Genomic DNA, 27,035 nt, shown 5'->3' with positions numbered 1-27,035 from the left:
GCTGAAGTTCAGTTATCAACAAGACACCATTCGTTGGTATCAGGTAGGTGATTGAATGAACAATTCGAAGAATATCCAACATAACAATGTACGAATCATTCGATCGGCTGGGTAATCGTTGTCGCAGTATCAAAATAAAACTACATTATCGAGTGAGAGAATGGTCAAAATTTGAACAGCGCGTCTATTTCCTTTTATCTATTCGTTCGGAAAATGTGGAGTAGAATCTGCGAATCGTATATCTCACACATCTACCAACGGAAGATCGCTAAATCAAGGTTGTAAAACGAAACGTTCATCTAAAGATCTTGTTTCTCTGAAACGGACAAGGGTATTATTGCGATTCTCCGGGGACTGGCATCATGTATCGAATCGATTTGTGGTGCATGCTTTTCAGTTCTATATATTGAAGAGGCTCTCGTGATGGCAGCTTTTCTTTCCTCTATTCTTCCTCTCCAAGTCAGTCTTGTTAGCTCGTCGTCGTCTTTATTTTCACTCTCTTCACTTTCTCTAAATACATTCATTTCAAAGTGTGATCTGTGATCCACGACACTCTTTTTTAAATTTTACATTCATTCCCACCATACGCCTACACACAAAATTCCATCAAAATGTTTTCTAAATCAATCATCGCCGCTTCCCTCCTCACAGCAGTCACTGCTCATCAAAATTTCCATCAATTTTGGGTCAATGGAGTTTCTCCTGGATATCAAGTATCCATCCGCATGCCACCTTCCAACTCCCCAGTTCTCGATGTAGCATCCGATAACATCACCTGTAACGTCAATGGAAATGTTGTCCCATCAGGTGTCAACACAACTGCCGCAAACGAGGGAGATGCTATCACAGTTCAATGGGATTCTTCTACTCATCCAGGACCCATTCAACATTATCTTTTTGGCCCCGTTGATGATGCGTCCATGGCTACCGGTATTGGTTCATGGTTCAAGATCGATGAGTACATTGAAGTCAATGGTACTTGGGCCTCCAACCTCATGGATGCTGGTAACATGAGCTATACTTTCAACCTTCCTACTGGAATGGCATCTGGTGAATACTTGGTAAGTTATCCTCTATCTTCACCTTTCATACTTCTTCATAAACTAACATATCATCACGTAGCTTCGTTCAGAGATGCTTGCTCTTCACTCCGCCCAGACTGTCGGAGGTGCTCAATGGTACATTGGATGTGCTCAACTTTCTATTACCGGTACCAGTGGAGATTCATGCGGTCCCTCCATCGAGCTTCCAGGTGATTACAATGCTACCGACCCAAGTATCTATATCCCAGATATCTACTATGGTTTTGACATCTCTACCTACACACCTCCCGGAGGAGCTGTTGCAACATGCGGTGCTTCTGGAAGTGGAGCTACGGGTGCAGCCAGCGCCACGGCCGTAGCAACATCTGCTGTTTCCAGTGCGGTTGCATCATCAAGCGCCGCAGGTGTTTCATCGAGTGCCGTAGTTGCTTCAAGCTCCGTCGCCTCATCCGTACTGGCCTCATCCAGTGCAGTACTTCCATCAAGTTCCGTAGCCGCCATTGTGACTTCCGCCCCAAGCACTCTCATAACAGCCACCTCCGCACCTGCTGCCACTAGCTCAGCGGTTGAGGTTGGTGATGATGAGTGTGAGGCATAAATACGACGATGATGATTTGTATGAAATGGGGGAATATCTTTGGATTCTTTTGTATATATATCTAGATGTATTCAGTGTATGTGAATAGATTTGGCACTTGCCACTGTATAAATAAAGACTGATTGAGCTTTGAATATTGAGTGGTCATGAATTGTGAAGTGCATTGCCTTGGTGTTGAAACAGACAGGTTCCAGAAAATTATATACCCCCCACTTGCGCTGGGTTTGCTTGAGGACAACCGAATTAGTGAATGATATAAAGAAGCTTGAAGTCAGAAATTCAGCATTAAACGTATGTATTCCAAACGTTCATTTTCGTTGAATATCCAATCAAACTATAATATTACACGCCGATTCTCGTGAGTTATATCAATACTAATGTAAGAAATGCTTTCATTGTTGAAAATAACTTGAACATATTTAACAGCTTCGTTCCCGGGCCTCTGTAAAGACCGTCAAATTTCCTGCCATTTCTTCAAAATGAGATGATCGGCTCATTCCTCAGAATGCATCCTTCTTGCAACCTGAATGAGCACCCTTTGCAAATTCATATCACTTCCCGCAGACGATGTCTCTCTCTTATTCATTCCCTTTACTACTTCTATTAAAGTCTCTCCCAAAAGCCCACCGATATCCTCTCCCAATCTTGCCATAACTTTGCTCCATTCCCTCTTATTCCGCTGGTAGGTATCCACTATAATCTTGACATTCTGGTCGAGAGTATATTGAAACTCTTGTGCGCCATTTGCATTACCAGCTCGAGTTTCTTTTCGGAATGCACGTAGTAATTCGCTTGTTTGATGGAGAATAGGTTGGACGGTGGCTTGGTGGTCTTTTTCGATTTGTTCAAGCTCCAAGTAGTAAGGAGTTGCTTGAAGAATAAGCACGATTTGTTCGTAAGTTTTGTCTGACATTGTGAAAGAAGTATATCGTAGCGTGATAGCTTAAGAGTTACCTGAGTAGATTTTTAGTTTGGTGTTGCTTGTTACTTTTGATGATCTGGTAAGTTGAAGCCAAGGATTTCGTAACAGGAAGGAGCAATGCAATGATTCACTGTTTGCTGGGTATCTCACAGAGGCCTTTAATTCTCAACACTCCAAAGGACACTCAATCCGTTATTCTTGGATTTTAAAACGTCCCATTCTGGCAATACGGGATATTTTCTGAGCTACATGTCATTGACTAACAAGTCTTTGGTTAACCAACCATGAATTGTTTTATCATGCCAAATGCTAGGGCAGTGAATAATTCAGTAGATGATGCAGGGCATCCACTAGAGCTGCTTTCTACCGTACTACAAAGTAAACATCCATATCAAGTATTTCATATGTGAACGGTACGGCTTTAATTTTAGCCCAAGACCGTATTTTCTCACACTAGATTCGTACGGTATATCATCGAGCCGCTTCAATTTCAGCACAAGACCGTATTTTCTCACACTAGATTCGTACGGTATATGATCGATACTATTTAAATATATTTTCTCCCCCAGTTGCCCGCATCAAAATAAAAGTCTACATTGATCACCTCAAGGAATCCGAAGTCAATCTGACCTTCAATTTTCTCAACAACTACACCATAAACATAAGTTTTAGAACTAGGAGTCTGAATCATGAATCCTGAGAACGCTTTTGAGCAAAGCGAAGCTGACCAGGTAAGTAGAGGCGCTCTTTAACACAATCCAGATTATAATTTACATCAAGCTGACATAAATATTAGGTCGCCACACTGGCTATACCTCAGAAAATGAACAGTTCAACCTCAAGCACCCAGCAGCACCAATATGGGGATGACTATGAACACAATCGCAGCGTAGGTGCCATCGATCAGATCGCATATACTGAAGAGATCATGGGGAAGGATACCGAAGCCGATATGAGAAATGATAATATACTCGCAGTTAATTCCACCCCGAGAACTTTTCGACGATTTCGAAATCTTCCAGCAGAATTAAGGTTGAGGATATGGAGATTTGCAGCTTTGCAGGCACGTGTTATACATGTTGATAGATACAACGATACGTGGCCAGAGAACACCTATCTTTGTTCAAGCATGCCGCAGCAGTGTCCTTTGACAATGTCTTGTTTAGACTCGCGGGATGTGGTACTGAAGTTCAAGAAGCCCCTGCAAGGTCTCGTTTTGAGATCGAAGACTTACATTGAGGATGCCGAACGAAGAGGCCCTTACACCCCTGGCACGGAATTAGACGGTCCAATCTTTCGCCAAGTCGAAACCGAAATGCTACAAAGAGGACAACCAATCATATATGCCAACCTTGATGTTGACATAATCTTGCCTCATACAGGAGAAAGTTGGACGGACATGATTCACCCTTTAGGAGGTGTTTATAGAGATCCCACGATGAAGCGGATCATAGTACCAAAGAACAAACACAACTACCCTGCGAAAGTTCTAGGTGTAATGCCTCATCTAGCTGACAAGCGGTCCCTTACTGTCTATCAATGGGCTAAATGTCTGGATTTACAAGAGGTTTATTTTCTCCAGGAAGACGACGAAAACTTCTCTATCATTGAAGAAAGCACTCAGGTATCGCATCTATGTGATAGATTTGTGTCAGAAGCATCCCTTAACCAATTAGTATGGGGAGGGGATAACATGCGAGGATCATTAGAGGACATTTATGAGGTCCACAAAAAAGGTTTCAACAATTTCCGGGACTATTCGGTACGCTGTTTACGAGAGGGGCTTGAGAAATCAGTCAAATCAGGTATAGTCAATATTTACTTTCCCAATCACTTCTTAAAGGTCAATGTAACTAATTTGAACTTCCAGGACGTCCGATTGACGAAGATGATCAACGCGAATTGCAAAGACTACTGGCCTGGAAACCACCAACGATTAAGTACATCAAAGAGTCCCAGATCAATGATATTCTATAATAGAAATAGCATTACACTTAATGCAGGGAATACGGCTGTAGAGTCACTAGAGAGATATGGATGGTATCCGGTACTTCGGAATGCGAGTTGACACTGAGATGCTTGTCAATTTTTGGATATTTTGGGAATGATTGGATTTTTGAGAGGATGAGTTAGCTTGACCGAATGAACGATCCCCCTGACCTGTAGGTGGTGATCTCATGCTCGGATCAAAACCCCAGCCCTTTAGCTATATCCCCTAATACGATAGCCGAATTTATTCGGAAACTTTGAATTTTCATTAACAAATGTATTTATGTGATTGATATATTTGTATCTGTTTGACCACTTGGTCTTGCAACTGTTAATGTGCATCCCAAAAGCTCCATCAATGTCCAAGCAAACAATTAGCCGGTTTGATCATCGAACTTTTTGAGTTCTCAAAGTCCACACTACTCCGTGTACAAAAAGTCGGAATGTAAAGCAGTGCATTTAACATAAACATAGCATGAGAAACAAGAGCGAGCTTAAAGAAATTTGCAATATTGCTACATAAATACATATGTATAGGGGTATCATTCTGCTCCTGTCCCGCGCTTAAATATACTTTTAATTTCAAACATTTTCTGACATTTAACATATGTTAAGTGTGTGTATGTCCTGCATGCTCAGATCAAAATATAGAGAGAATATCCAGAAATCCGACGTGCATAATGATTTGTATGAGTGGGCACCCTACAACAACTTACTCCGCCATCTCCCTATTTACAGCAGCTTCAGGACCACTCGCTAAGCCAATGAGATGCCCCATAGACAGTCAGCATTACGTCAACAGATTTTCCTTCATGAAATCTCTCACCACGCTATTCAGCAAGTTTAGTAAGGAATTGTGGGCGTAATGTTCTTGCCCCTAAAGGAAAATCGCATCAGTATCCCGCAACTAGTGAAGAGAAAAATGAAACAAACTAACCGGGATGATATCGGCAAGGCCATCGGTATCTTGAGATTTTAATATCTTTGAAACACTGCCCACATTCACCGCCTTCGAATTTGACTCACTTTCTCTCCAACCCTAATTACTCCAAAGTTGGATTGAGCTTCCGCTTCTTCGCCGATAATGATACACCGGCGACTGAGTGGCTTCGAGTTCTTCCATTCAAAACTTCCTCGTCCACCTCTGCCAACACTATCCGTTCCTCCTATAGTTCTGCTAAAACTTTCCGAGCTAACGGAACCCCTTCTCCTTTTTCCGCCAAGTCTCTCTCATGGGTCAAAGTCCTCTCCGTAACTTCCCTTAACCTCCTCTCAATCTTGAGCGCCTTTTCCAAATACTTTGTCTTCTTTTTCTCTTTTCCCAGTGCTTCTACGGTAGAGTTCTTGTCGACAATCACCGAGGAAGCGCGCGTTTCCGCTTCCGTACATTTGATTTGTTGATCGGTAAATTGCTTCTTGAACCACTGGGATCTAGTCTTTTTCTCTTTCAAAGCTTTTTTAAGATCCCCTATCTCCTTGTTGGGGGTTTCTGCTAAGACAGTCTGAGGGATTTTATCCGGCTGAGATACAGGTGTTACACTGCTTGATTGAAATCGTCTATAGCGGTCTAATAGATCTTCGAGTCTAGTCGTTTCCTTCGTCTCATCAATCAACTGCTTTTGAATTATCCCATTGTATCTTCTATCCGCTTTCAAAGCTTGTTCTGTACTATCATTTCGAGGCATCAATTCTGACGAAGTATTCTGGCCACTCATAGCCTTGGCATGAATTTCCCTCAACTGCTGTTGTAAGGTCTCGACCTGATTCCATTCATTTTGATATTTTTTTTGGACATTCTTTATTTCTTCTTTCGCTGCCTTTAGTTCTTGCAATAGGACCGCAGTCCGCTTCTTTTCTATCATCAATGCTCTTTCCAAAGGGCTTTCCCTCTGCAAGGTATCCTCATCATCGCTCACCAAGTCAATAATCAACCCCTTCCCTGGTATGATTCGTTCCTTTCTCGAGTTCATAGAAATTTCTCTCTGGTCCAGCGACTTCCCATCTACTTTGTTATTGTTCAGGGGTTCCTTGATACTCCATCCCACCTCTTTCTCCTCTTCGACATATTTGTCTCCGAGCAAAAATCTTAGAGTAGTCGTTCGCATATGCGGATACAAATTACCGGTAGCACTGAGTAATGCTTTGAGAGATTCGGCATCTGCATGGTTGAGAACGGACTCTAGACACTGGGATTGAGGAAGGGCTTGTAGCTTTGACTGAGGAGCTGGGGTCAAAATTGAGGAGTCTAATCCAGAAGGTATTCGAAGAAATGGAGAGGAATTTGATGGCGAAATGGGAGTTAGTGTGTGATGGTCCGGAAGGGGCAGTTGTTGCTGAGATTGAGTGGAAGATTGAGGAGGATGTTGGGTATCGTGCCTACTGATCTGAGGCGCAAATGGTGGTAACTGACGTTGCGTTTGGAATCGACTGGAATTTGAGCATGGACGGAGGTAAGTTGGAGCTTTCATATTGTATATCCCCGCTGATGCCGGCTAGGGAGGACAATGTTGCTGCGAACCAAGATTATCCAAAAATGCCTTGACGTAGGAAAGTTTGACTGCCATGGACAGAAATTGGAGAGGTTTAGATGACGTGTGTGGAACGAAGGATTGACCTTTACTGCCTTTCTTGACATATATCTAAAGCAAAGCTCCCAAGGCCATTAGTATTTAAGGCGATTCAAGCGTTGCTTTTCTGGAGGGAGGTATGTACGGCAGAAGAAAGGCTCGAGTAGGGGTTCAGGAAGACGCGTTCGCGGGGAATCGCGATATTCTCGATAAGTTGTTGCAGGGGCGCGCGTAGACGCTTATCAGCACGTGATCAACCCCCTTTCCATACCTTTTTTGTCAGGAACTGTAATCTGGACAATCATATCGCAGCAAACATGTATCAAGTGCCTGATCATTTTTCTCGTTGGACGGATCTGGTTGTGATTGGCTTACGCGGATATTTGACCAGATTTGGAACATGTCACATTGTGCTTACTTTCAGATGGGCTGATCTGGCACTACCACTTTTACAATGAATTGAGAATGCGCCCTTAGCCATTATCAAGCTGCCAAGTATCATATCTAACACTGTTGCTAAAGACTCGTTGCTAGAGACCCGTTACTAGACACCGCTATTGGGTATTGTCAGTTCAAAAAGTTCAAGAATTTCATCAACACTCCTTATCTGGTTTTAATTGGTTCTGTCGTTTCAAAAATGGGGGCAGAAATCACGAATCCGAAGCTAAATGTTGCTATCATCGGCGGCGGTCTTGGTGGACTTGCTCTCAGTATTGGACTCCTTCCTTATCGTGATACCCTCAATATCACAATTTACGAAGCAGCTCCTCGATTTGCAGAAATAGGGGCCGGAATTGCATCTGGTCCCAATGCAGTGAATGCCCTAGATCTGATCTCTCCTGATATCCTTAGAGGTTATAGGAAGTGTGCAACATTTAACGAAACCCGCAATCACGATAACGCATGGTTAACTTTTCGCTATGGAACGGGTAGCAAAAGTGGCGATGGCAAAAAATTGGACTTGATTCATCATGTTGGAGAGAGAGGAAAAACTCTAGGAGATATTTCGAAAATGCTGATAAGAGAAGAGATTAGAAGGAGAAGTTGTGTGCATAGGGCTAGGTTCTTGGATGAGATGGCAGTGTTGATTCCAGACGGAATGGCGAGATTCAAGAAAAGCCTAGTGAACGTTGAAGACCCGGAGGAAGACGACGAAGGCTTGAAGTTGACGTTTGAAGATGGTGAAACAGTTTTCGCTGATGTAGTGATTGGCTGTGATGGAATCAAGAGTGCAACAAGGAACTTCGTCATGGGAAACCAATCAATCGAACCGAAGTTTTCAAACACCTACGCTTATCGAGCTATGGTTCCCAGAGATGTGGCCAGGGAGGCAATAGGAGATGACTTGGCACTAAATGGGCAATCATACCTTGGATATGGTAGATATATGATTAGTTACCCAGTCGAGCATGGGAATTTGATCAACTTTGTTGCATTGAAAACAACTAAAGGCGTTGAATGGGATAAGAAAAACTGGTTGATGCCTGCGACAAAAGAAGAGATGGCATCCGATTTAGAAGGCTATGAAGAGAAGCTAGTTGAATTGGTCTCAAAATTCTCTACTGGAGATAAGTGGGGGCTCTTTCATCTTCCACATTCTCAGAAATATTTTCGCGGAAGGATATGTCTTATGGGAGACGCTGCTCATGCAAGTACACCCCACTTAGGAGCTGGCTCTGGTATGGCATTTGAAGATGCATATGTCTTGAGTCGTCTTTTTGAGGGTGTCAAGAATAAGACTGATATTCAAAAAGCACTTGAAGCTTATGATACGGTGAGGAGACCGAGGTCGCAAAAGTTACTTGAGTTTAGTAAGAAAGCTGGAGAACTCATTTCATTTACGCATGATGACTTTGGAGATGATGTGAAAAGGATAGCTGACGAGATTGATTTGTTGTATGAATGGGTTTGGACATATGATCTTGAAGGGAGTTTGGTAGAGGCAAAACGGCTTTCCGGTTTGTTCTAGTCTCTTCTCTAACCATTGTGGATTATTCAGACTGTATCGGGCAACAGGTAGAGAGATAGCGTGCGTCTTTTTTGTGTCGGAGGTTGTCATTTGTTGAAGAGATCGATCTCCTGCAGGAGAATTCAAAGAATGAGATGTTATTGATACCTGGCCGTTCTTAAATGGCTGAAGAAAGGATTCAAATGAGATAAATGTTGTTTGTAAATGCATGTCTGTACGCGAAGTGCATTTGCATGTATCCACAAATATACCTAGAAGGCTAGTATATCAACTACGATTCCGCGATCTACAGAGAATGGCGTGGCAGTCTGCCCTTGAGTCGTCCAACGGCCTCTCCATACGGAGTACGGAATCAGGCCCGATGCAAGGGATGCACTCGTAAGTCTTACAAATCATAGACGAATGAGCTTGGGGGGCTCCATATGAACCAATCATTTCCAGGAGACCAATCATACTTCATATTGGAGAGTTCTTGTATCTCACTGTATTCAAGAGCATATGAATAAATACCTATTAAGCATGAAATTGAACATGAGATATGATATGAAAATCACGTGTGGAAAGTGCTTGTGGTCATCAAACCTCATTAATCTTAGAAAGGGGGAATGGGGAAACAGCTAATGCATGGGACTACATCAACTTACTCTTGCTTGGATCACTAATCCTTAGGAATGACGACGAATCCATACTGCCCATCAATTCTTACTTACACTCATAAAAGTTTAAAAGTAACAGAAAAGCTTTTAAGAACTTATTGAATCTACCCCCGCAATTTAATGTTCACCGCTTAGATCAAATAGGTTTAATCTGTTACTCGATAATCCCGATACCTAGGTATCTCCATAGAAAAAAAACTCTATTTACCGCTATTCAATCTTCGGCGCCGGGTGTCATTTCCAGTCTTGTTCTCGGGTCCTTTATCTAACCTTAGCTAGGCATAGTAGGAGCGTAACTTCTCGGTTGTAAGTCTTCATGAAGCGTAACTCTAATAACTTCCACTTTTCCAACTAGCAATGACAAATTCCAACCATTTTAACCTAACGGCCAACGTCGTTTGAGTGAATGGCTTTGATGAATTCAATCTTGATCAACTTTCAACTACAATCACCGTGACTTAAGATGAAGAGATCCGCGCCGGCGGCAGGGACATCGTTTCCGACTTATCAATGTCAAATATGTTTATCTACATACTCCACAATCGGACATCTACGACGTCATGAAGCTGTGCGTAAGTTGATCCCCACCGCTACTATCTTCGACGATGCAGTATATCATTAACATTGCAACTCAAATAGATGCTGGGCAACGACTTTACGGGTGCCACTTTTGTGATCAACACTTTTTCAGATCGTGAGTTCCTCAATTGACAGAGCCAAAATCACTTACTAATAACATCTTAGAGACGCTGCTAGGAGGCATTCAAAATCATGCCCGATGAGGGGTGGGAGGCCAATGCCTCAGCCGAGGCCAAGAGGAAAGCAAAAACAATCATGTGACTCTTGTGCACGATCGAAACGAGCCTGTAATCAAGGACGCCCATGTGAAGGTTGCCAATTGAATAACATACCCTGCACTTATTATCGTTCGACGGGAAGCAGTGATGGACCGCAGCCTTTGCAAGCCATGCAAGACCTAGGGTCTTCAATACAACCACTGCATGATACCGCACCAACACATTTTAACCAGCCCAGCAACAATGCGACAGCTTCTGGTATACCATCTCAAGATCCTAAGATGCAGTTTAGTTTTCTCCTCCATTTCACAAAGCCTGGAACAAAGACCCTTTTGGATTTCTTCGGCGCCCCAACGGTTAGCAGTATGTCCACTCCAACGCTTTCTACCTCGATGTCTTCATCCCTCATGCCGAATTCCTCACTACTTGCTTTTCCCGATGAATTGGGAGACTTCATGCAGAGTAATGCACTGCCAATACTAGATGATTTTATCTGGGATGGTGAATTCAACAATCTTCCAATCAACTCGTCCCTACGAAGCTCGTCTAAATTGGAATACCGGCTCCAGGAACTTATATCAAAACTTTCTGTTACTCATCAGAGATTATCCGACCTTTGTGATGAAGATTTACCGCCATTTTCCGAAGAAATAAAAACCGTTTTATTCACTGTTCCTAATTTGATAGATTTCACTCGATTATTCTTTGATCATTGGTATCCTAATTGTCCAATTATACACCAACCTACTTATAACCTCGAGACGGTCTCACTTCCATTGTTATTTGCCGTCTTTCTCATTGGCGCAGCTTATTCTTCACCTCGAGATACGGCTGCCTTAGCAAAGGAATGTGGTGCTTTATGCGAGGAGTTCGTTTTCGAGAATGAAGAACTGAAAGAGATGCTTCGTTCGGACCAGTACAGTGAAAAATCGACCAGTCTTCAAGTTATCCAAGCAGCGTTTCTTGTATCAGTACTGCGAAATTGGCAAAATGGGGAACTCGCAAGGAAGAAAATGCGCAACGGGCGATATTGTGATATTGTCAACGGTGCGAGGGCTCTGGGATATAACTCATCAAGAAACCTGTACGCTACGGGGGTTTGCCCTTTCAATTGGCTGGCTTACATTGAAGCAGAAGCAAGAGTTAGGTCAGTCCAGCTTGCTTTTATCGTCTTCGATTCGAAATGCTGAATATAAATTAGGGTTATGACTTTGATATATCTTGTAGATTGTCATTATACTATTTTCAATAAGTATCCACCACGAGTAATGAGTTCCGAAATGATCGGTGATATGCCATCGTCAGAGGAAGCATATGCCGCTACAGACGCCCTCGTTTGCGAAGGATATTTGTTAGGAACAAACGAGGCACCTCGAGCCGCTCTGGCAACCTCATTGGAGTGGCTAATGGGAGATGAATGGAATCCAGTGTATCATTACGGACTTACAACCCTCAATTTGTTCACGTTCCTCAATTGTAAACAAACTACCCATAATTACCTGTATCAAACCTTCGCTAACTATATAAGCATTGAGCACAACAATCTTCCAGTTAAAATCGACGTCTCTCTGGGTCTATAACTCCGCTCGGATCAGTCAAGCTCTCGATAGATGGAAAATTCTTTGGGATAGCTATTTAAAACAAGTAGGGCCAGATTTTACAAGATCTGGATTCTTCAAGAACTCTCTGGAGTTTTGGCAGCTTACTAAGTTACTGCTTAAGACTGAAGGAAACACAGGCCAAACAGGCCCGAGCGGCAAGGCCGAGACACCCAGCGATTCGATGACAGAAATAAATGCCTTGATGGATAAATTCCAAGGTGTTACTATCTCTTGATTTTGGTTGCTATATGTTACGAAGCACTGGCAAACATACCATACAACACTATGAGTTTCTTAACGCTGTTGTGGAAATTATACGGATTCGCATCTACAGCCCGCAGAAAACTCTCCCTACGGAATTGCCTCTATTGGGGCGAAAGAAATGAAGAAAGTACAGAGCTTAAGCCATAGGTTCTAACGCGCCCTTCCCACTGATTTCGATTTTTTCCATCTCTCGAACCAGACTTTTCGTTCCTCTAGTTTCAGTGGCTCCAACCCAATTACCATGTATTTGAGCTTTTATATGAAATGGCAATTCAACAATAGCAATTGCCTTTTCAAAATCTCTCGTATCAATCACGACTAAATCGCATCGATTGGCGATCCTTCTTTCAACCATTGCCATCACCCATCCATCCCCTTCCTTAGAATCTTTTGATCGAGGAATAAAGATCGGTTCTTGAACATGCGAGTCTTGACCTGCATAGAAATATTTCGTTTCGTTTGTCTTATTGTTATGCATCGCAAGACCATTTAGTCCCTGGTATATATTGCTCTTCCCATCACCTTGTTCTGGAATGAAAACATCCAAAAACACCCATTCATATTCCTTCGTCATAAACCTCTCGTCAATTCTCGGAAATTCACATGGAATGTCCAAAACTACCAATGGATCCTGTATCTTGCTGCCACTCGGCTGACTCAAATCAAATTCCCAACGTGCGAAATCACCTTTCGTATCTGGATTCGGCATTCGTCCATCATCGGGTGGGAAGAATGGAAAGGCATTATCATGCACCCTAGAACTTTCCATGTATAATTTTCCATCCTTTCCTTCCCAAGCTCCTGCTGTATGAACCGGCATACAATTGTTCCACTCATAATATCTGCTTTCTCCTTCCTTCCATCCATCCGGCAACGGTGTCGACTTTCTCCTAGGAACCACAATGAAAGTAGCCGGTTTTTCATAATCCCATGCCCAATGCTGACCTCCTTTCTTCATTCTCTCAATATTCGCTTCGAAACACCAACACACAAGTATCAACCAATTTTCCGTAATGGCACAATCATGAATAAATGCACACCATGGACTCTTTACCCATAATTCTTCTACCTTCTTCCCTTGCGCATCAAGCGTATATGTCACTACATCTAGCGTGGCCAATCCCTTCGCCTCGTAACCAAACACAACAAGCTCATCTGTAAATGGATCAACCTTTGGATGCGCCGTAAAAGTCTTCGATTCCACTCCCTCAGAAGCAAAAGGATCATATCCCAAAGTCTCCAAGGTATCTCCATCAACCTCGTACGGCAACCCCACTTCTTTTAATGCCAACAACTTGTCAGCCCACATGACCAAATTCGTATTCGCTGTACTATCTACTGCAGCCCGTACACACGGATGATGTGTATATGGATTTCGATACAATCCAAACAAAGCCTTGTTAGCCTGTCTTTCGAGTTTGTACCGTTCGGTCTCGATATACTGCATTTTCATATCGACAATACCGTTGTGGAAACGAAAGGCGGAAATATTGCCGTCACCATCGATGGGTACATTCTGTGGGTGAGGCGGAACAAAAGGGTCGCACATTACGCGGTAGAATGTTCCATTTATCTCTGGAGGAATAGATCCGAGGACTACAAGATTGGCTACTTCACCTTCGAGACGGCAGGGAAGGCTAGAGCCTGCGAGGTCAATTGCGGTGGGCCATTTGGAGGTAAGATTCCGAGGGTTTCGGCTGTCTTGGGGGTGGGAGGTTGTGGCCGGGGTAGGTTTTGAAGGAGGAGGAACGTCAGGAGTATGAAGAGAGAGAATTGTTGTGGATGACGGCGGGTCGTTTAGTATTGCCATTGTTTATGGGGGTTTAATTGTAATAGTGAGTGAACTCGCTGTTAGATGATGAGAGCAATGAGATAGGTGGTGTGGTAAATTGGAGTGTTTATATACCACAAACATAACATACCAAGGGCATCAGCAGATATCATGACCCCAGACGGGCTTTTCCCTCACTGCATAAATCTTATCTGCAACCCATATCATCCATGTAATATTACATCTCCAGAACAGACGCGTAACACACCTACCACTGACAGTGGCTTTATAGTCCAGCATCCCCATATAAATCCAGGGGGAAAAAATAAAGTCCGTAACTGCCGTAAAACTTCACCCCCACCAAAAGTCCTAGAAGTTTTCTTGGCCTTCTCTCCTAAGCTAGCTCCAGAAGCTAACGGTAGCTGCGGGAGGATCTGTATGTGGGTAAATGGCTTTTCGGATGATGGAAATCATGCTGCTAGATCTCAAAGCGCTCCAGACTGGATCGGGGACATCCCTCTTTACCCCATATTTGTGGAGGCATTTCTCTACCCATGTCTTCTGTCAAAGGGTAGTGCGATTGATGCATACCTATATAGAGTTTTGCTATTGACTCTCCTGATGAATTTATATTGAAAATATTGCATTCATCTGGTATGTAATTGGCCAATGCTTTGGAAGAGGTGCAATCAATACTTTGGCGAATCCTTGCATTTGGCTCAATAATGGTCGGGGTCCCACCGGCCCGGTACAAAGTGCCAGCATTGAGGTTCAAAAAAGAATGATTTGCAGTACGCAAGTGGATTATCTTGAGTTGACACGACACGTGGAGGGGTAGGAGTAGCTCGACGTTAGCAATGTTCTTGGAAATGTCACTAGGTTTGAGTTCTAAGAGTTGAGGCTCGGGAATTTCCCACTTGTGTGTGGGGGTTTACTGTCCGGGGCTTCTCGCACCTGCAAGTATTTTGCTCGAAATGATCATACACGGGTGGAAATTATTCATCATACGTAACCCAACTTATCATGCTTTTGAGTGGCCGAGTAGTTCGATTTGCTCAGAATTCCATCTTCGCGGTTGGAGAGGGGTCAAATCTGATGTAGTAGCGTGGCGTCAGCAGTACGAAAAAGCAAAAAAGTCCGGACACAAAAAATGTATCCATTCCAATAATGGACATCAAGTCAAGCGATCAATGGTTAAATTTACAAATTCATGTAAAACATTTACGGGGTTTCAAGTCCATTGTACACTTCGTATTTTCTTCGTTCAAATACAAATTTATATGCTTATGAAGTGTTGAATTATAAGTATCTTCAATCATAGTTTTACCAGCCCGCTAGACAGTGATACTTCGGACTACTTTACTGGAACTTTTTCAAAGTCCGAATTTCCGCACTATGCAACGACCATTTTGTCAATCTTTGATCGAAAATGATACGTTGTTTCCCATACGCGGAGCGTCTGCCATGGACGAAGGTTCAGTTTCTTCTCTGCTCTGTACTTCTTGAATGTATTCTGACACATGTCCAGTATCACAGAACCAGTCACCTTTCCATTCGATGGTCCCAAGCAGTCGATGATATTAACGCACTTGAGTTGCTGAGATCCCGTGAGAACAATATTAGTAATATGATTGGAAAATTGAAATCCTTAAGCGGTGTTCTTGATTTCTGTTTCTCCTCGCCAACCTGCAATCCATTACCAAGCTTCATTTGAACACATTCTCTCTCTCTCCCAAGATATCAAATTACAGAAGTTCAATAGTATGACGCTCTTTAACCCCACCGTGAGATTCAGCCCTGCTCTGCTAAGTAGGGGCATCAAACCCTTTCAAAAAAATATTGATATAATAGAGAACCTGTATTCTGTTTTCTGTCCTCGGGGTAGACACAGAGTACAACGAGCTTGCCCGGTATCTGTAGTTGACATCGGGAAGGAACGATACTCATCAATGACCGGACTGAAGTTGGGGATCGGAAGTGACGATATGGTATCCCAAAACAATAAAGTAGCTATGGATCCTTTCTCTTCCTCTTCAACCATCTTTAGTCCTCAAGTATTCCAAAAGATATTGTAATCATGCAAATGGTTACAAGATGCATCGTCAGGAATTTCTCTCTGGCCATTCTTCTTATATTCTCAATTTGGCTCTATATCTTCTTCGTCAGTTCTTATGATCCCCAACTTCATATTGTCCTGGGGAAAAACTCAAAGCTTCGTTCTTCCAAAGAGATCGAAGATGTTTTCAATTTCCTTCGTCTTGATTCCGCAGCACTTCGAAATTTATGCGAGAAGACGGAATGGAATTCTGACAAAGTCATATTTACATGCGATAATTCCATCGGCGGGGTTGGACACATACGTAACTCGATACTTAACTGTGTACGATATTCCATATCTGCGGGCGCTGGTCTAGTCATCCCTCGAATTATTCTTCGAAACCCGAAAGATATCTCGCAGATTCGAACGGGTGAAAGAGTTAGCATGGCCTACATGTTTGACTATTTTCATTTTGTCGATTCGCTCAGATATTCTTGTCCGCAAATGAACATATACGGATACATAGATGACGTACCGAACTCAAACGAGGGAAGAGGTTCTATCACACTATTACCAGAAAGTTTATACTCTTCTCCGATTCCGAAAACAGGCTTAGAACACCCGGAAAATTGGAGAGAATTGTTTGAGGGGTGGTTGGATGGATATTATTATTTTGCAACGAATGGGACGATGAATATGCCAGTAACGGTTGAGCTTGGGAGATCGTATTTGCAATATCCCATATATTCTGACGGGGAGGAATTCGCACTTTCTTTTGGTGGGATATTGAGATTCAGCGAAAATTTGAGGGTTCTTGCTACTACTGTTTTGCAGAATATGCTATCAACATACAATATGTCTAGGGATCTTTCGCAGCCGTTTCTTCCTGATACATTTTTCGGTGCACATCTCAGGACGGAGATAGATGCTATGAAAAATTGGTCAGCTGAGGATTGGTTTTATCAACGTTACGAAGCCCAATCGATACAATACCTGAAGAAATTAGCCTCCACAAACCTCACCTTAGTTTATGTAGCATCAGGCAACAAAAGCGAAACTGCCCGGCTTGCGCGAGACGCAGCTGCATACAATGTTACCACAAAATGGATGCTACTCGATGCTAAGGATAGGGAATCATTGAGCAGATTATCATGGGATCAACAAGCGATAGTAGATTTTCTTGTTATGACGAAAAGTTCGAGATTCGTGGGAATAGGTCATTCGAGTTTCACATGGAATATCGCGTTACAAAGACATCAATTTTTGGAGAACAATGGAGACTACTTGGATGGATCGGAGTTATTGAGCGATGCGTTGAGTACGGTGTTTGGGGAGACGGGTGGACATCCGGAGTATGCAGCTTGTTTGTGGCCTTGATTATAGGGGCATCGTTTAGGAGTTCTGAAAAGAAATGTGTACCTGCCTGGTGTTAAGTTTGTGATGAATGGATAAATGTTCATTTTTGTTACCTGACTGGAAGTAGACATATATGTAGCGTTAAACAATTACTGAAGCGAACCTTGAATCCCTATAAGTATAGCTGTGGCGTGAAGATTCTAGCCAATAGTCTTGAAGTCCAGTTGCATTAACACACTATAAGAAAGATGGTATATGCTCTGGGTTGGACATCGATGTAATTTGAGCTTTCAATGTATGATGCTGCTGTGGATGTGAGAAGGCCATGACCTGATGACCTGTGGTGGTAGAAGATTGGAGTATAAAACGGGTTCAGATAGAATAAAATCTCAATGGTTGAAACATTATCGAGGACGTCGTACATGAATCATGATAAAATATCAAAAGTGCAAATTTAAAACCAATTCGTAGTATTGGAAGCTATAAAAGGTCAAGCTACTGTAACGAATGCCAAAAAACCGACGATTTGAAAATACAATGAGTGTAACGGTCGCAAATCGCCTATTTTGATTACTCCTTTTTGATTCCTCTCTGTGGAACTCCGATTGCGCCTAGAATTCCTTAGGTCCCCCTCCCCCCGAAAACATGCAAGTCTATTCCTGTGTTCTATCTTGCTGAGACCCAACCGTATGAGAAAGAATGTGAATGAAGCCTTGCGTCAATGTTAAGGAAATTTTATGTTATACAAGTGAGAACTCTTCCAAGGCACGAATTTCTTTATTGCCGCCGGAATGGCCGATGTCGTTGTCACTAGGATTCCCAGTTTCAACAGCGCACAGAGGTCTATCGTCTGTTCTCGGGGTCCCTCACAGGGTCGTAAGCCCTTTTGACCCCCTTTCCCTTTCCATCAGCACTGGAACTACCGCCTGCTTGGTGTGTTCGTGCATAATCCTGTTCCCGTTGAGACCTCTCTTGTTGCGCCTGGATTTGGCGTTCCCTCTCTTGATCTGCGTGTGTCATATCTCTGTTAATCTGGTCAGGGAACCTGCCAGATCTGATGTCTTTGTGTCTGGCTTTAGGATCGAAGCGGACGCTTTTGTCCATCTCTTCAAATCTATGGTAATCTTGTCGATCAATTGCATTTCCATTTCGGTCATACTGGTTTGACATGTTATATTTTAGAGGGAGCAAGTTGTCTTGAAATAGGTTTTATGTCTTAACGATGAGGGGTAATAAGATGTATGCTGAGTTCGTTCAATGAGTTGGTAGAAACGTGGATCGAGGTATGCAGATATCGGTATGCGCAAGTGGAGAGTGGGTAGATATGGATTGATGAAGGTGTCTGAAAGTAGGTAGACGGTGAGGTACTTTGTGTTCGGAATACGTAAAGTTTGATTCTTTAGTGAAAGTAGGTTTCGTGATCGAGATGTTCTTGGTTGATGAAAAGAAAAGAAGAAAAGGTTGAAGCAAAGGAGGAAACCTGACCTATTTGAGCACAATTGGTGAGGTTCTCAAGGCATCAACATTCAAAATTAATCACTATTTGGTAGTCATTTCGATATCAAATATATGATTTATGCTATGGATTTTATGAGTCGCATGATTCAGAAAGACAATGGAGTCATTTGAGGGATTTCAATCACTTAACCCTGATTTCTGATGATTCAGAATACTGATTAGTATGTTATGAACTCATATGACTATCTTTATGTCGTTAATCGGTCTTCTGTTGTGTCATAGTGGTAATTAGATTCCAACATGACTATCATTCACAAGGTCAAATGGGTGGAAGAAAACAAATATTCAATGAGTGGCATGATTTGAACGGACAATGAAATTACTTGGTGACTGATATATTGAAATGATGATTCGAAATGTGATAAGGGGTAGGTATCGGAGTCATATAAGACTTTACCAGTCAGGTAATAGATTCATTAGCTATCTATTCCCTGATAGTAGTCATTCCGGAAGTCAGTTTCACAAAGCATGGACTCCATACTAAGTGAATATTACAATGTGGGTAGAGAACAGAGTCATCGACGGAATCCAGCTATTGCCATTTCGAGTAAATGAGTTGAAACGCAGTGAGTAACCAAGCGTGGTTTTGTACCTCCCAGTCATTCGTGGAACAGAAATCTCAGAGACAACTCATAGAGGAGGTAGCAGCCATCAATCAGTTACTAACTCAGAATGCTAGGGATGAATATTTTCAATGTTTGGTAACCATCCAAGAAATCAGGACTATGCCTGAGTTCTGGACGTCCATATCACTTTTCGAAGTGTGTATGTACACGGCGGCATGCGTAAAGGGAGATGTGGTTGCTTCTTGTTGGCTTGCCGCACGAGAATTATTCTCGAGGTGGGGAATAATAAAGAGTTTGTAGTGCGGATTGATCGGGCATGAAAAAGTAATTGACGCAATGATAATTGTTCAGTGATGGTGATAGGGGTTTAGCTTTAAATTCAATCTGTAGGAATATATTCGAATGCTCTTCGAACCAATTGATAGGATAATTGAAAGCGAAGAGTTACAGCTTCACTCTTCCTACATAGGAAATTATGGAAGGTCTCTTGAAAATATACGAAAACGATGACAATGAGATCTTAAAAGGCAAAGAATGAAGATCAGAGTGCATCCCATTAAACATGATATAAGTGTGGTCTGCCTTACATAGGGCTGAATATTGAACATTTGGAATCTGGAATGCACACATCTTCTATTTTGTTTGTGTAGATCACAATAGAAACAAGACATCAAAAACTTTTAGCATCAGGAAGCTTGGTGTCCCACAGATTATAGGGGCTTCCACCTCAAAAAAACAGCCCGAGAAGTTTCGATAAAATCACCGAGAAAGGAGAGATTTTCCTCTTCTCAACAACCTTGTCAAACATAGGAAAGGTAAAGAGTTTGACTTTCTCATCACGATTTGATACATTGATCAATCCGGCACTAAACAATGATCAGGCAAACTCGCCAGATGCTTCAATGGAAGCAGACATTCCGGACTTCAAGATATGGCAATGAGCAAAGCAGAAAGACGAGATAAAAGGATTGACGGGTACCAGCACTACTGATCATGATATCGCATGGTCTGAGGTAGAGACTATTGTATTAGCATGAAGCCTGTGCTATTTCAGGAAGAAAGTCAGAGCAACAAAGCCTCACAGAAACTCAATCTCTTCGAATCCAATACCTTCAATGTAGGCATTGGTGATTCTACGAGGTTGCTGGGAAACGACGGTGATGTTGATGCAGGATGTGGAATGCAGAGCTCGACCACCGGTGGACTCTATGTGGCTGATAATCATTAGCCTTGAAGTGCCTCTGTGGCTTGCATCGACGTGTTGTGGCAGACGGCATTGTCGTTAGGCCGCGCCGGTGTGCCGAGGTACCGAACACCGTTAGCATGGATAATGACACGTGATCGGTTAGAAGGATTAGCATCTATCTAGGTATCTGATTGGACAATAATAATTTCCACGTCTTTTTTCCCTCCCATTTTTTATTTAATCTTCCAAACTGGGTAATTACAATTACAACTACAACCTGCTCAGGTGGCTTGCAGGTGTCTCTGGGCAATGTTCCATTTTCACTAACTATCCCGCGTTGGAATTTTGCCGCATTCGCATGCCCCTTCGTTTGGAAGGATATTTGCATTTGTCATATCTGTGACTGAGGCTTTCAACATCGCTATGGGAATTTTCTTATGCGCAGATTCGATGGAGATCCTGTTTCGTAGTCTGTTTCGGTTCTTCATATATCGACATGGCCTGGTCTACCTGGTCTACTCTACATGCCTGTGTCTATCTGTCTATCTGTCTAATGCCTCTTCTACTCTTCTTCTCTTCTTGCTTGGATCTATCTCTCTGTACATAGCCATTTTGCATTCCTTTCGGTGTTTACATTCTGCATCAGAATTCAACTACAAGTACATCTATCACAAATTCATTCATTAATATCTAATCGTCATCGTGTCTACCTTTAGCCGTGATATTTGCCTGCATCCCATTCAACACAGCCTTCTTTCTTTCATTCTTGGCCTCTTGGACCCCTTGGCCTTGACACGACGATTGATCACACAGCACGAGAACGCCTGCAATCTTTTGTCAGTGATGATATAAAGTCGACTTGCCCGACCATTACCCTTAATATAATACAGTTCAAGCTCAATATACGTCTGCGACGATCGTCATACACAGACAGGCATGCGCTCGAATATATCTATCTAATTCCTCAAAGAAAAGGCCTCGGTCGCTACCATGGGATTGCTCCGCCAAGTACGAACTTTGACCGGAAAGAATCTCCTTATTACGGTCAATCGGCATGCCTTCAGCACATCTATACGCACTTTTATCCTCCCAGTGGCCTTAATCGTATTTCTCAGTTATGCCAGAAATTTATTCATACCGCCTTCAACTTACGGGATTGGCTCTAGCCATACCATTCGATCATTAGGAGAAGGGCTCCGAGACGCGACGGGTGGACGAGATACTTTGGCATTTGTTAACAATGGTTTAATAGGAGGAGACATTGATGATGTTATTGCTGATTTAACTTCGCAGGCTGAAGTTGCTGGGGCAAAGGTGCAACGTTTGACGACTGAAGCTGAACTATTGGATATCTGCAAAAGTAGTCTAAGGGGAGCAACATCCTGTTATGGTGCCATTGTTTTCAATTCGTCGCCCTCGGAAGGAACAGGAGGAATATGGAACTATACCATGCGAGCAGACGGCGCATTCGGTACGAAGATTGATGTCACAACAGATACAAACGATGCCGAACTCTTTCTTTTGCCACTGCAGCGTGCCGTTGATTTTGCAATTGCTTCGAGAAATACAACAATCGATCAGAACGCGTTGCCCACTACCATCAAAGAATATCCATATACTAGCCAGACTCAGAAGCAACGCGAGACTGCAATTCGAACAAATTATCAAACCGCTATCATCAATATTCTTGGAGTTGCTTTCTTGATTGGTATGGTTGGCGTTACATATCACTTGACTGGATTCATTGCTTCTGAGCGGGAACTTGGCATGTCACAACTCCTAGAAGCTATGATGCCGAACCTACGAAGATGGGAACCTCAAGTAGCTAGGATACTTTCATATCATCTAGCCTTTGATATCATTTACATACCAGGATGGATCATCATGGGTGTGGTTCTTGGAGTAGGGGTCTTTGCCCAAACCTCCATGGCTATTGTGATCATATTTCATGTTCTGGCTGGCTTGTCCTTAACATCATTCTCCATCCTCGGTGCTGCTTTTTTCAAGAAAGCCCAGCTCAGTGGAATCACTCTTGCAATCGTCACACTCTTACTTGGTGTCGTTACCCAAGTCATAGACAAGACAAATTCTGGAACTGTGGCGATTTTGAGTTTACTTTTTGCTCCATGTAATTATGTGTTTTTCCTTATTTTCATGGCTCGATTTGAAAAGCAAAATATTGGCGCCAACCTTGTACAAGCCGCACCAAACAACCCATGGTCACTGCCAGGAATTGCCCTATGGGTATTCTTGATCATTCAAATATTTGTTTATCCAATCCTCGGGGCTTTGGTCGAACGTTACCTGTTCGGAACAACCTCCAAGGGTCGTTCAGTTGTTGGCCAAGGCTCGGAAAAACATGCACAGTCACTTGGGTCCAATACATTGGAAACCGTCCGATTGGAAAATTTCACAAAACATTACCGACCTAATTGGTTTCGAATGAAGACGGCTGGGTTTACCAAGATTCCTACAGCTACTGTCGTCGCTGTCAACGATTTGAGTTTGACCGCTAGTAAAGGTCAAATTCTTGTCCTTCTGGGTGCTAACGGATCGGGGAAGAGTACTACCTTGGATGCTATTGCAGGATTGAATACCGTTACCAGTGGAAGTATCACAGTTGATGGAACAGGAGGATTGGGCATTGCTCCACAGAAGAATGTGCTATGGAATGAACTTACAGTAGAGGAGCATATCCGTATCTTCAATAGCCTCAAATCCACAGGACCGCGGGACAGCAAAGCAGCTCTCAAGGAGTTAATCAAAGCAATTGACTTGGACCGAAAGATTGGCGCAAAATCTAAAACTTTATCTGGCGGTCAAAAGCGGAAACTCCAATTAGGAATGATGTTTACTGGTGGAAGTTCGGTATGTTGTGTGGACGAAGTAAGTAGTGGGTTGGATCCTTTAAGTAGAAGAAAGATTTGGGATATTCTTCTGGCCGAAAGAGGCTCACGAACCATTATTTTGACGACACATTTCCTTGACGAGGCAGACCTTCTCGCGGATCGGATCGCAATATTGTCAAAAGGAACACTTCGTGCGGAAGGTTCTTCTGTGGAATTAAAGGAGAAGTTAGGTGGCGGCTATCGCATCAATCTTCCTACTGGTCACGAACACAAGGAGCCTCCTCAGATTGAGGGTATAAAGCAGCACGTGTCATTTGGTCAAACGACTTTTGTAGCACCAACCTCTAAGCAAGCCGCTCAGATTATTAAACGCCTCGAAGAAGACAACATCACAGAATATCAATTATCCGGACCCACGATTGAAGATGTATTTTTACAATTAGCCGACGAGATTCGTGCCGAAAGTGATGAAAGTCTCCTCATCCAAAACTTATCATCTGATAATGAGCAATCTGGAAAGGAAAAGGATACTGCCACAAAACTCACAATGGTTGGTACGCACGAGCGTCAAGCGTTGGAATTATATACTGGTCAAAATATTGGTTTCTTTCGGCAAGCGTGGGTTTTATTCAGAAAAAGACTGACTGTTCTTCGACGAAATTACCTGCCTTACATTGCAGCCCTGCTTGTACCGATCATTGCAGCTGGTCTCGTAACTCTTTTCCTGAAAGGGTATAATGGTGCCGGTTGTACTCCAACCGACAGAGTTTCTATTTCTGATTCAGAAAATCTGTTCAGCGTTGGGAAGTATGATCTTGTTATCGGACCGTCCTCAAGATTTTCGACAGAAGTGCTTACCTCTTTGTTTGAACCTCTATTGTTCGGATTGTTTCCTACGCAAGCTGAAATTCAAAACCATACTCATCTAGTCGATACATTGCCACAATTCAACAGCTACATTGATCAAAATTTCGCCAATGTCACCCCGTCAGGATTCTTCCTTGATAATGGTGGTTCGCAAACTACACTCGCGTACAAAGGAAACGGCCAGGTATTTAACGCTGTATGGGGTCAAAATGTCATGGACATCATGCTCACTAACATATCTATTGCCACACAATTTTCTCAATTTGATATTCCATGGGCACCCTCAACCGGTAAATCATTACAACTTGTCGTCTATTTCGGTCTTGCAATGTCCGCCTATCCAGGATTCTTCTCATTGTATCCTACTGTCGAAAGAACCAGGAACATTCGAAGTCTCCAGTATTCCAATGGTGTTCGGTCATTACCATTATGGCTTTCATACGTCGCTTTTGATCTCATACTCGTTCTCATCTCGAGTGCTTTGAGTGTCATAATCTTTGCAGCTGCATCTTCAGTTTGGTATCATGTCGGCTATTTATTTATTATATTTGTTTTGTTCGGTCTGGCATCGATTCTATTATCATACGTGGTGTCACTTTTTGCCAGCACGCAGCTTTCAGCATTTGCATTCGCAGCTGCTGGGCAAGCGGTCATGTTCCTGATCTATCTAGTTGGTTATATGTGTACTTTGACCTATGCTCCAATTGACAAGATAGATTCAACGCTTCTCGTTGTTCATTTCGTTATCAGTGCTGTCACACCAATGGGGAGTCTTATCCGAGCGATGTTCATCGCATTGAATCTGTTTTCTACCACTTGCTCTGGTGAGGAATTGGCGCCTAATCCTGGAGGAATCTTGCAATATGGTGGACCGATTTTATATTTGATCCTCCAGATAATTGCACTCTTCGCAGTTCTGATCTGGTATGACAGTGGCTCTATAGTTGCTTGGTTCCGAAGGCAACGCAAGTCATCTAATGCGGTGACTGATAATGAGATTCCTGCGGACGAAGAGATTGCTGAAGAACTCGTCCGAGTCAATTCATCAAACGACGGTCTTCGAATTCTTCACTTGACTAAGAGTTTTGGATCTGTAACAGCAGTTGAGAATATAACATTCGGAATAAAGCGTGGTGAAGTATTCGCACTTCTCGGACCAAACGGTGCAGGAAAGTCCACTACTATATCATTGATCCGTGGTGATATCCAACCAAGCAAAAATGGAGGGAATGTTTTTGTGGAGAACATTGAAATCAATACACATCGTGCTAATGCAAGAGCTCATCTGGGAGTTTGTCCTCAGTTCGATGCTATGGATCAAATGACCGTTTTAGAGCATCTTGCCTTTTATGCGCGTGTAAGAGGCGTTCCAGACGTCGAACATAATGTTCAAGCTGTCTTGAGCGCTGTTGGCCTGCAAGCATTTGCTCCCCGTATGGCAGCCAAACTTTCTGGTGGAAACAAACGAAAGTTATCACTCGGAATTGCTTTGATTGGTAATCCAACAGTACTACTCCTCGACGAACCATCCTCCGGTATGGATGCGGCTGCAAAGAGAGTCATGTGGAAAACACTTGCCTCGGTCGTTCCAGGCCGTTCACTCTTGCTCACAACTCATAGTATGGAAGAAGCTGATGCATTGGCTGATCGTGCAGGTATCATGGCTAAGAGAATGTTGGCAATGGGTACTTCAGACCGGCTGAGAAGTAAATTTGGTGGTTCTTATTATGTTCATTTGGTTCTTAAAAGTGCACCACATACCACCGATGATGAGATTTCGACTTTGAAAGCTTGGATCCATGATAACTTCCATAATGCAGTCATCGAAGATAAAACTTTCCATGGTCAAATGCGATTCTCGGTTCCGGTATCTAGTTATTCTTCAAAGCAATCTGACATGAAGATGGATATCGAATTAGATGAAGATGAAATCAACAGTACTGGAACTAGTATTGATGAACCAAAGTTGAGAGACTCAGGAATAGGATCATTAATTATGAAATTAGAAGATCAGAGGGAAGAACTTGGATTGGAGTATTATTCAGTTAGTCCAACGACATTGGATCAGGTTTTCTTAACGATTGTTGAGAAACATAATGTGGAGGAGGAGAATTATGCTGCGCCTAAGGAGAAGAAGACCCTGGGGGGGTTAATAAGGAGGAGGAAGCAGAATTGATGGAGGGAGGATGAGGGGGAGGGTTCAATGTAAGGGTTATGGTGGTTCCCTTTGGGTTAGAGAAGACGGTGAATGAGCCAGACGACACATATAGCAAGCATATGATACCATAATTTACGGGATATGATTGTATGGAATAGAGTTTACTAGTTTTTTATATAGAGATGTTGAATAATGATCAACTACTGAGGCTAAATGCAATTGCTAAACTCAGATTTATCAGATGGTGTATCATTCTAGTGTAAGCAGGAAACTAAGAACTCTTATTTATCATCGCTTTATATGCGCACGTAGAACATGGG

General features: G+C 42.7%; 10 protein-coding genes across 10 annotated transcripts; 6 read left to right on the top strand and 4 right to left on the bottom strand.

The window, feature by feature from the left end:
• The first annotated feature begins 349 nt into the window (after positions 1 to 349).
• On the top strand, positions 350 to 1,767 carry BCIN_05g08230 (hypothetical protein). The gene is made up of 2 exons (XM_001548369.2): positions 350 to 1,061; positions 1,123 to 1,767. The coding sequence occupies exons 1-2, from the start codon at positions 612 to 614 to the stop codon at positions 1,639 to 1,641; spliced, it is 969 nt and encodes a 322-aa protein (XP_001548419.1). The 5' UTR covers positions 350 to 611; the 3' UTR covers positions 1,642 to 1,767.
• Positions 1,768 to 2,019: 252 nt separating this feature from the next.
• Positions 2,020 to 2,701, bottom strand: BCIN_05g08220 (hypothetical protein). Its single transcript, XM_001548370.2, has one exon. It carries the CDS (start codon positions 2,552 to 2,554, stop codon positions 2,135 to 2,137), a length of 420 nt encoding a protein of 139 aa, XP_001548420.1. The 5' UTR covers positions 2,555 to 2,701; the 3' UTR covers positions 2,020 to 2,134.
• A 215-nt stretch (positions 2,702 to 2,916) lies between these two features.
• On the top strand, positions 2,917 to 4,787 carry BCIN_05g08210 (hypothetical protein). Its single transcript, XM_024693245.1, has 3 exons — positions 2,917 to 3,294; positions 3,360 to 4,368; positions 4,434 to 4,787. The coding sequence occupies exons 1-3, from the start codon at positions 3,253 to 3,255 to the stop codon at positions 4,538 to 4,540; spliced, it is 1,158 nt and encodes a 385-aa protein (XP_024549030.1). The 5' UTR covers positions 2,917 to 3,252; the 3' UTR covers positions 4,541 to 4,787.
• Positions 4,788 to 5,047: 260 nt separating this feature from the next.
• Positions 5,048 to 7,429, bottom strand: BCIN_05g08200 (hypothetical protein). Its single transcript, XM_024693244.1, has 3 exons — positions 5,579 to 7,429; positions 5,490 to 5,518; positions 5,048 to 5,429 (listed from the first exon to the last, which is right to left on the bottom strand). The coding sequence occupies exon 1, from the start codon at positions 7,018 to 7,020 to the stop codon at positions 5,719 to 5,721; it is 1,302 nt and encodes a 433-aa protein (XP_024549029.1). The 5' UTR covers positions 7,021 to 7,429; the 3' UTR covers positions 5,048 to 5,429; positions 5,490 to 5,518; positions 5,579 to 5,718.
• A 16-nt stretch (positions 7,430 to 7,445) lies between these two features.
• BCIN_05g08190 (hypothetical protein) lies at positions 7,446 to 9,604 on the top strand. The gene has a single exon (XM_001548373.2). It carries the CDS (start codon positions 7,757 to 7,759, stop codon positions 9,086 to 9,088), a length of 1,332 nt encoding a protein of 443 aa, XP_001548423.1. The 5' UTR covers positions 7,446 to 7,756; the 3' UTR covers positions 9,089 to 9,604.
• A 152-nt stretch (positions 9,605 to 9,756) lies between these two features.
• On the top strand, positions 9,757 to 12,425 carry BCIN_05g08180 (hypothetical protein). The gene is made up of 5 exons (XM_024693243.1): positions 9,757 to 10,316; positions 10,384 to 10,438; positions 10,489 to 11,688; positions 11,743 to 12,017; positions 12,070 to 12,425. The coding sequence occupies exons 1-5, from the start codon at positions 10,208 to 10,210 to the stop codon at positions 12,375 to 12,377; spliced, it is 1,947 nt and encodes a 648-aa protein (XP_024549028.1). The 5' UTR covers positions 9,757 to 10,207; the 3' UTR covers positions 12,378 to 12,425.
• Positions 12,426 to 12,446: 21 nt separating this feature from the next.
• Bcrco1 lies at positions 12,447 to 14,520 on the bottom strand. Its single transcript, XM_001548376.2, has one exon. The coding sequence runs from the start codon at positions 14,214 to 14,216 to the stop codon at positions 12,543 to 12,545; it is 1,674 nt and encodes a 557-aa protein (XP_001548426.1). The 5' UTR covers positions 14,217 to 14,520; the 3' UTR covers positions 12,447 to 12,542.
• Positions 14,521 to 16,150: 1,630 nt separating this feature from the next.
• Positions 16,151 to 17,739, top strand: BCIN_05g08160 (hypothetical protein). The gene has a single exon (XM_001548378.2). The coding sequence runs from the start codon at positions 16,255 to 16,257 to the stop codon at positions 17,590 to 17,592; it is 1,338 nt and encodes a 445-aa protein (XP_001548428.2). The 5' UTR covers positions 16,151 to 16,254; the 3' UTR covers positions 17,593 to 17,739.
• Positions 17,740 to 18,036: 297 nt separating this feature from the next.
• On the bottom strand, positions 18,037 to 19,057 carry BCIN_05g08150 (hypothetical protein). Its single transcript, XM_024693242.1, has one exon. It carries the CDS (start codon positions 18,739 to 18,741, stop codon positions 18,415 to 18,417), a length of 327 nt encoding a protein of 108 aa, XP_024549027.1. The 5' UTR covers positions 18,742 to 19,057; the 3' UTR covers positions 18,037 to 18,414.
• Positions 19,058 to 21,093: 2,036 nt separating this feature from the next.
• On the top strand, positions 21,094 to 26,955 carry BCIN_05g08140 (hypothetical protein). Its single transcript, XM_024693241.1, has one exon. The coding sequence runs from the start codon at positions 21,832 to 21,834 to the stop codon at positions 26,731 to 26,733; it is 4,902 nt and encodes a 1,633-aa protein (XP_024549026.1). The 5' UTR covers positions 21,094 to 21,831; the 3' UTR covers positions 26,734 to 26,955.
• Positions 26,956 to 27,035: the final 80 nt, after the last annotated feature.

The sequence above is a fragment of the Botrytis cinerea genome, chromosome 5 (assembly GCF_000143535.2).
Source record: "Botrytis cinerea B05.10 chromosome 5, complete sequence".
Taxonomy (NCBI): Eukaryota; Fungi; Ascomycota; class Leotiomycetes; order Helotiales; family Sclerotiniaceae; genus Botrytis; species Botrytis cinerea.
The sequence above is the reverse complement of the archived record's forward strand: the minus strand, read 5'-3'. Positions and strand labels throughout refer to the sequence as shown.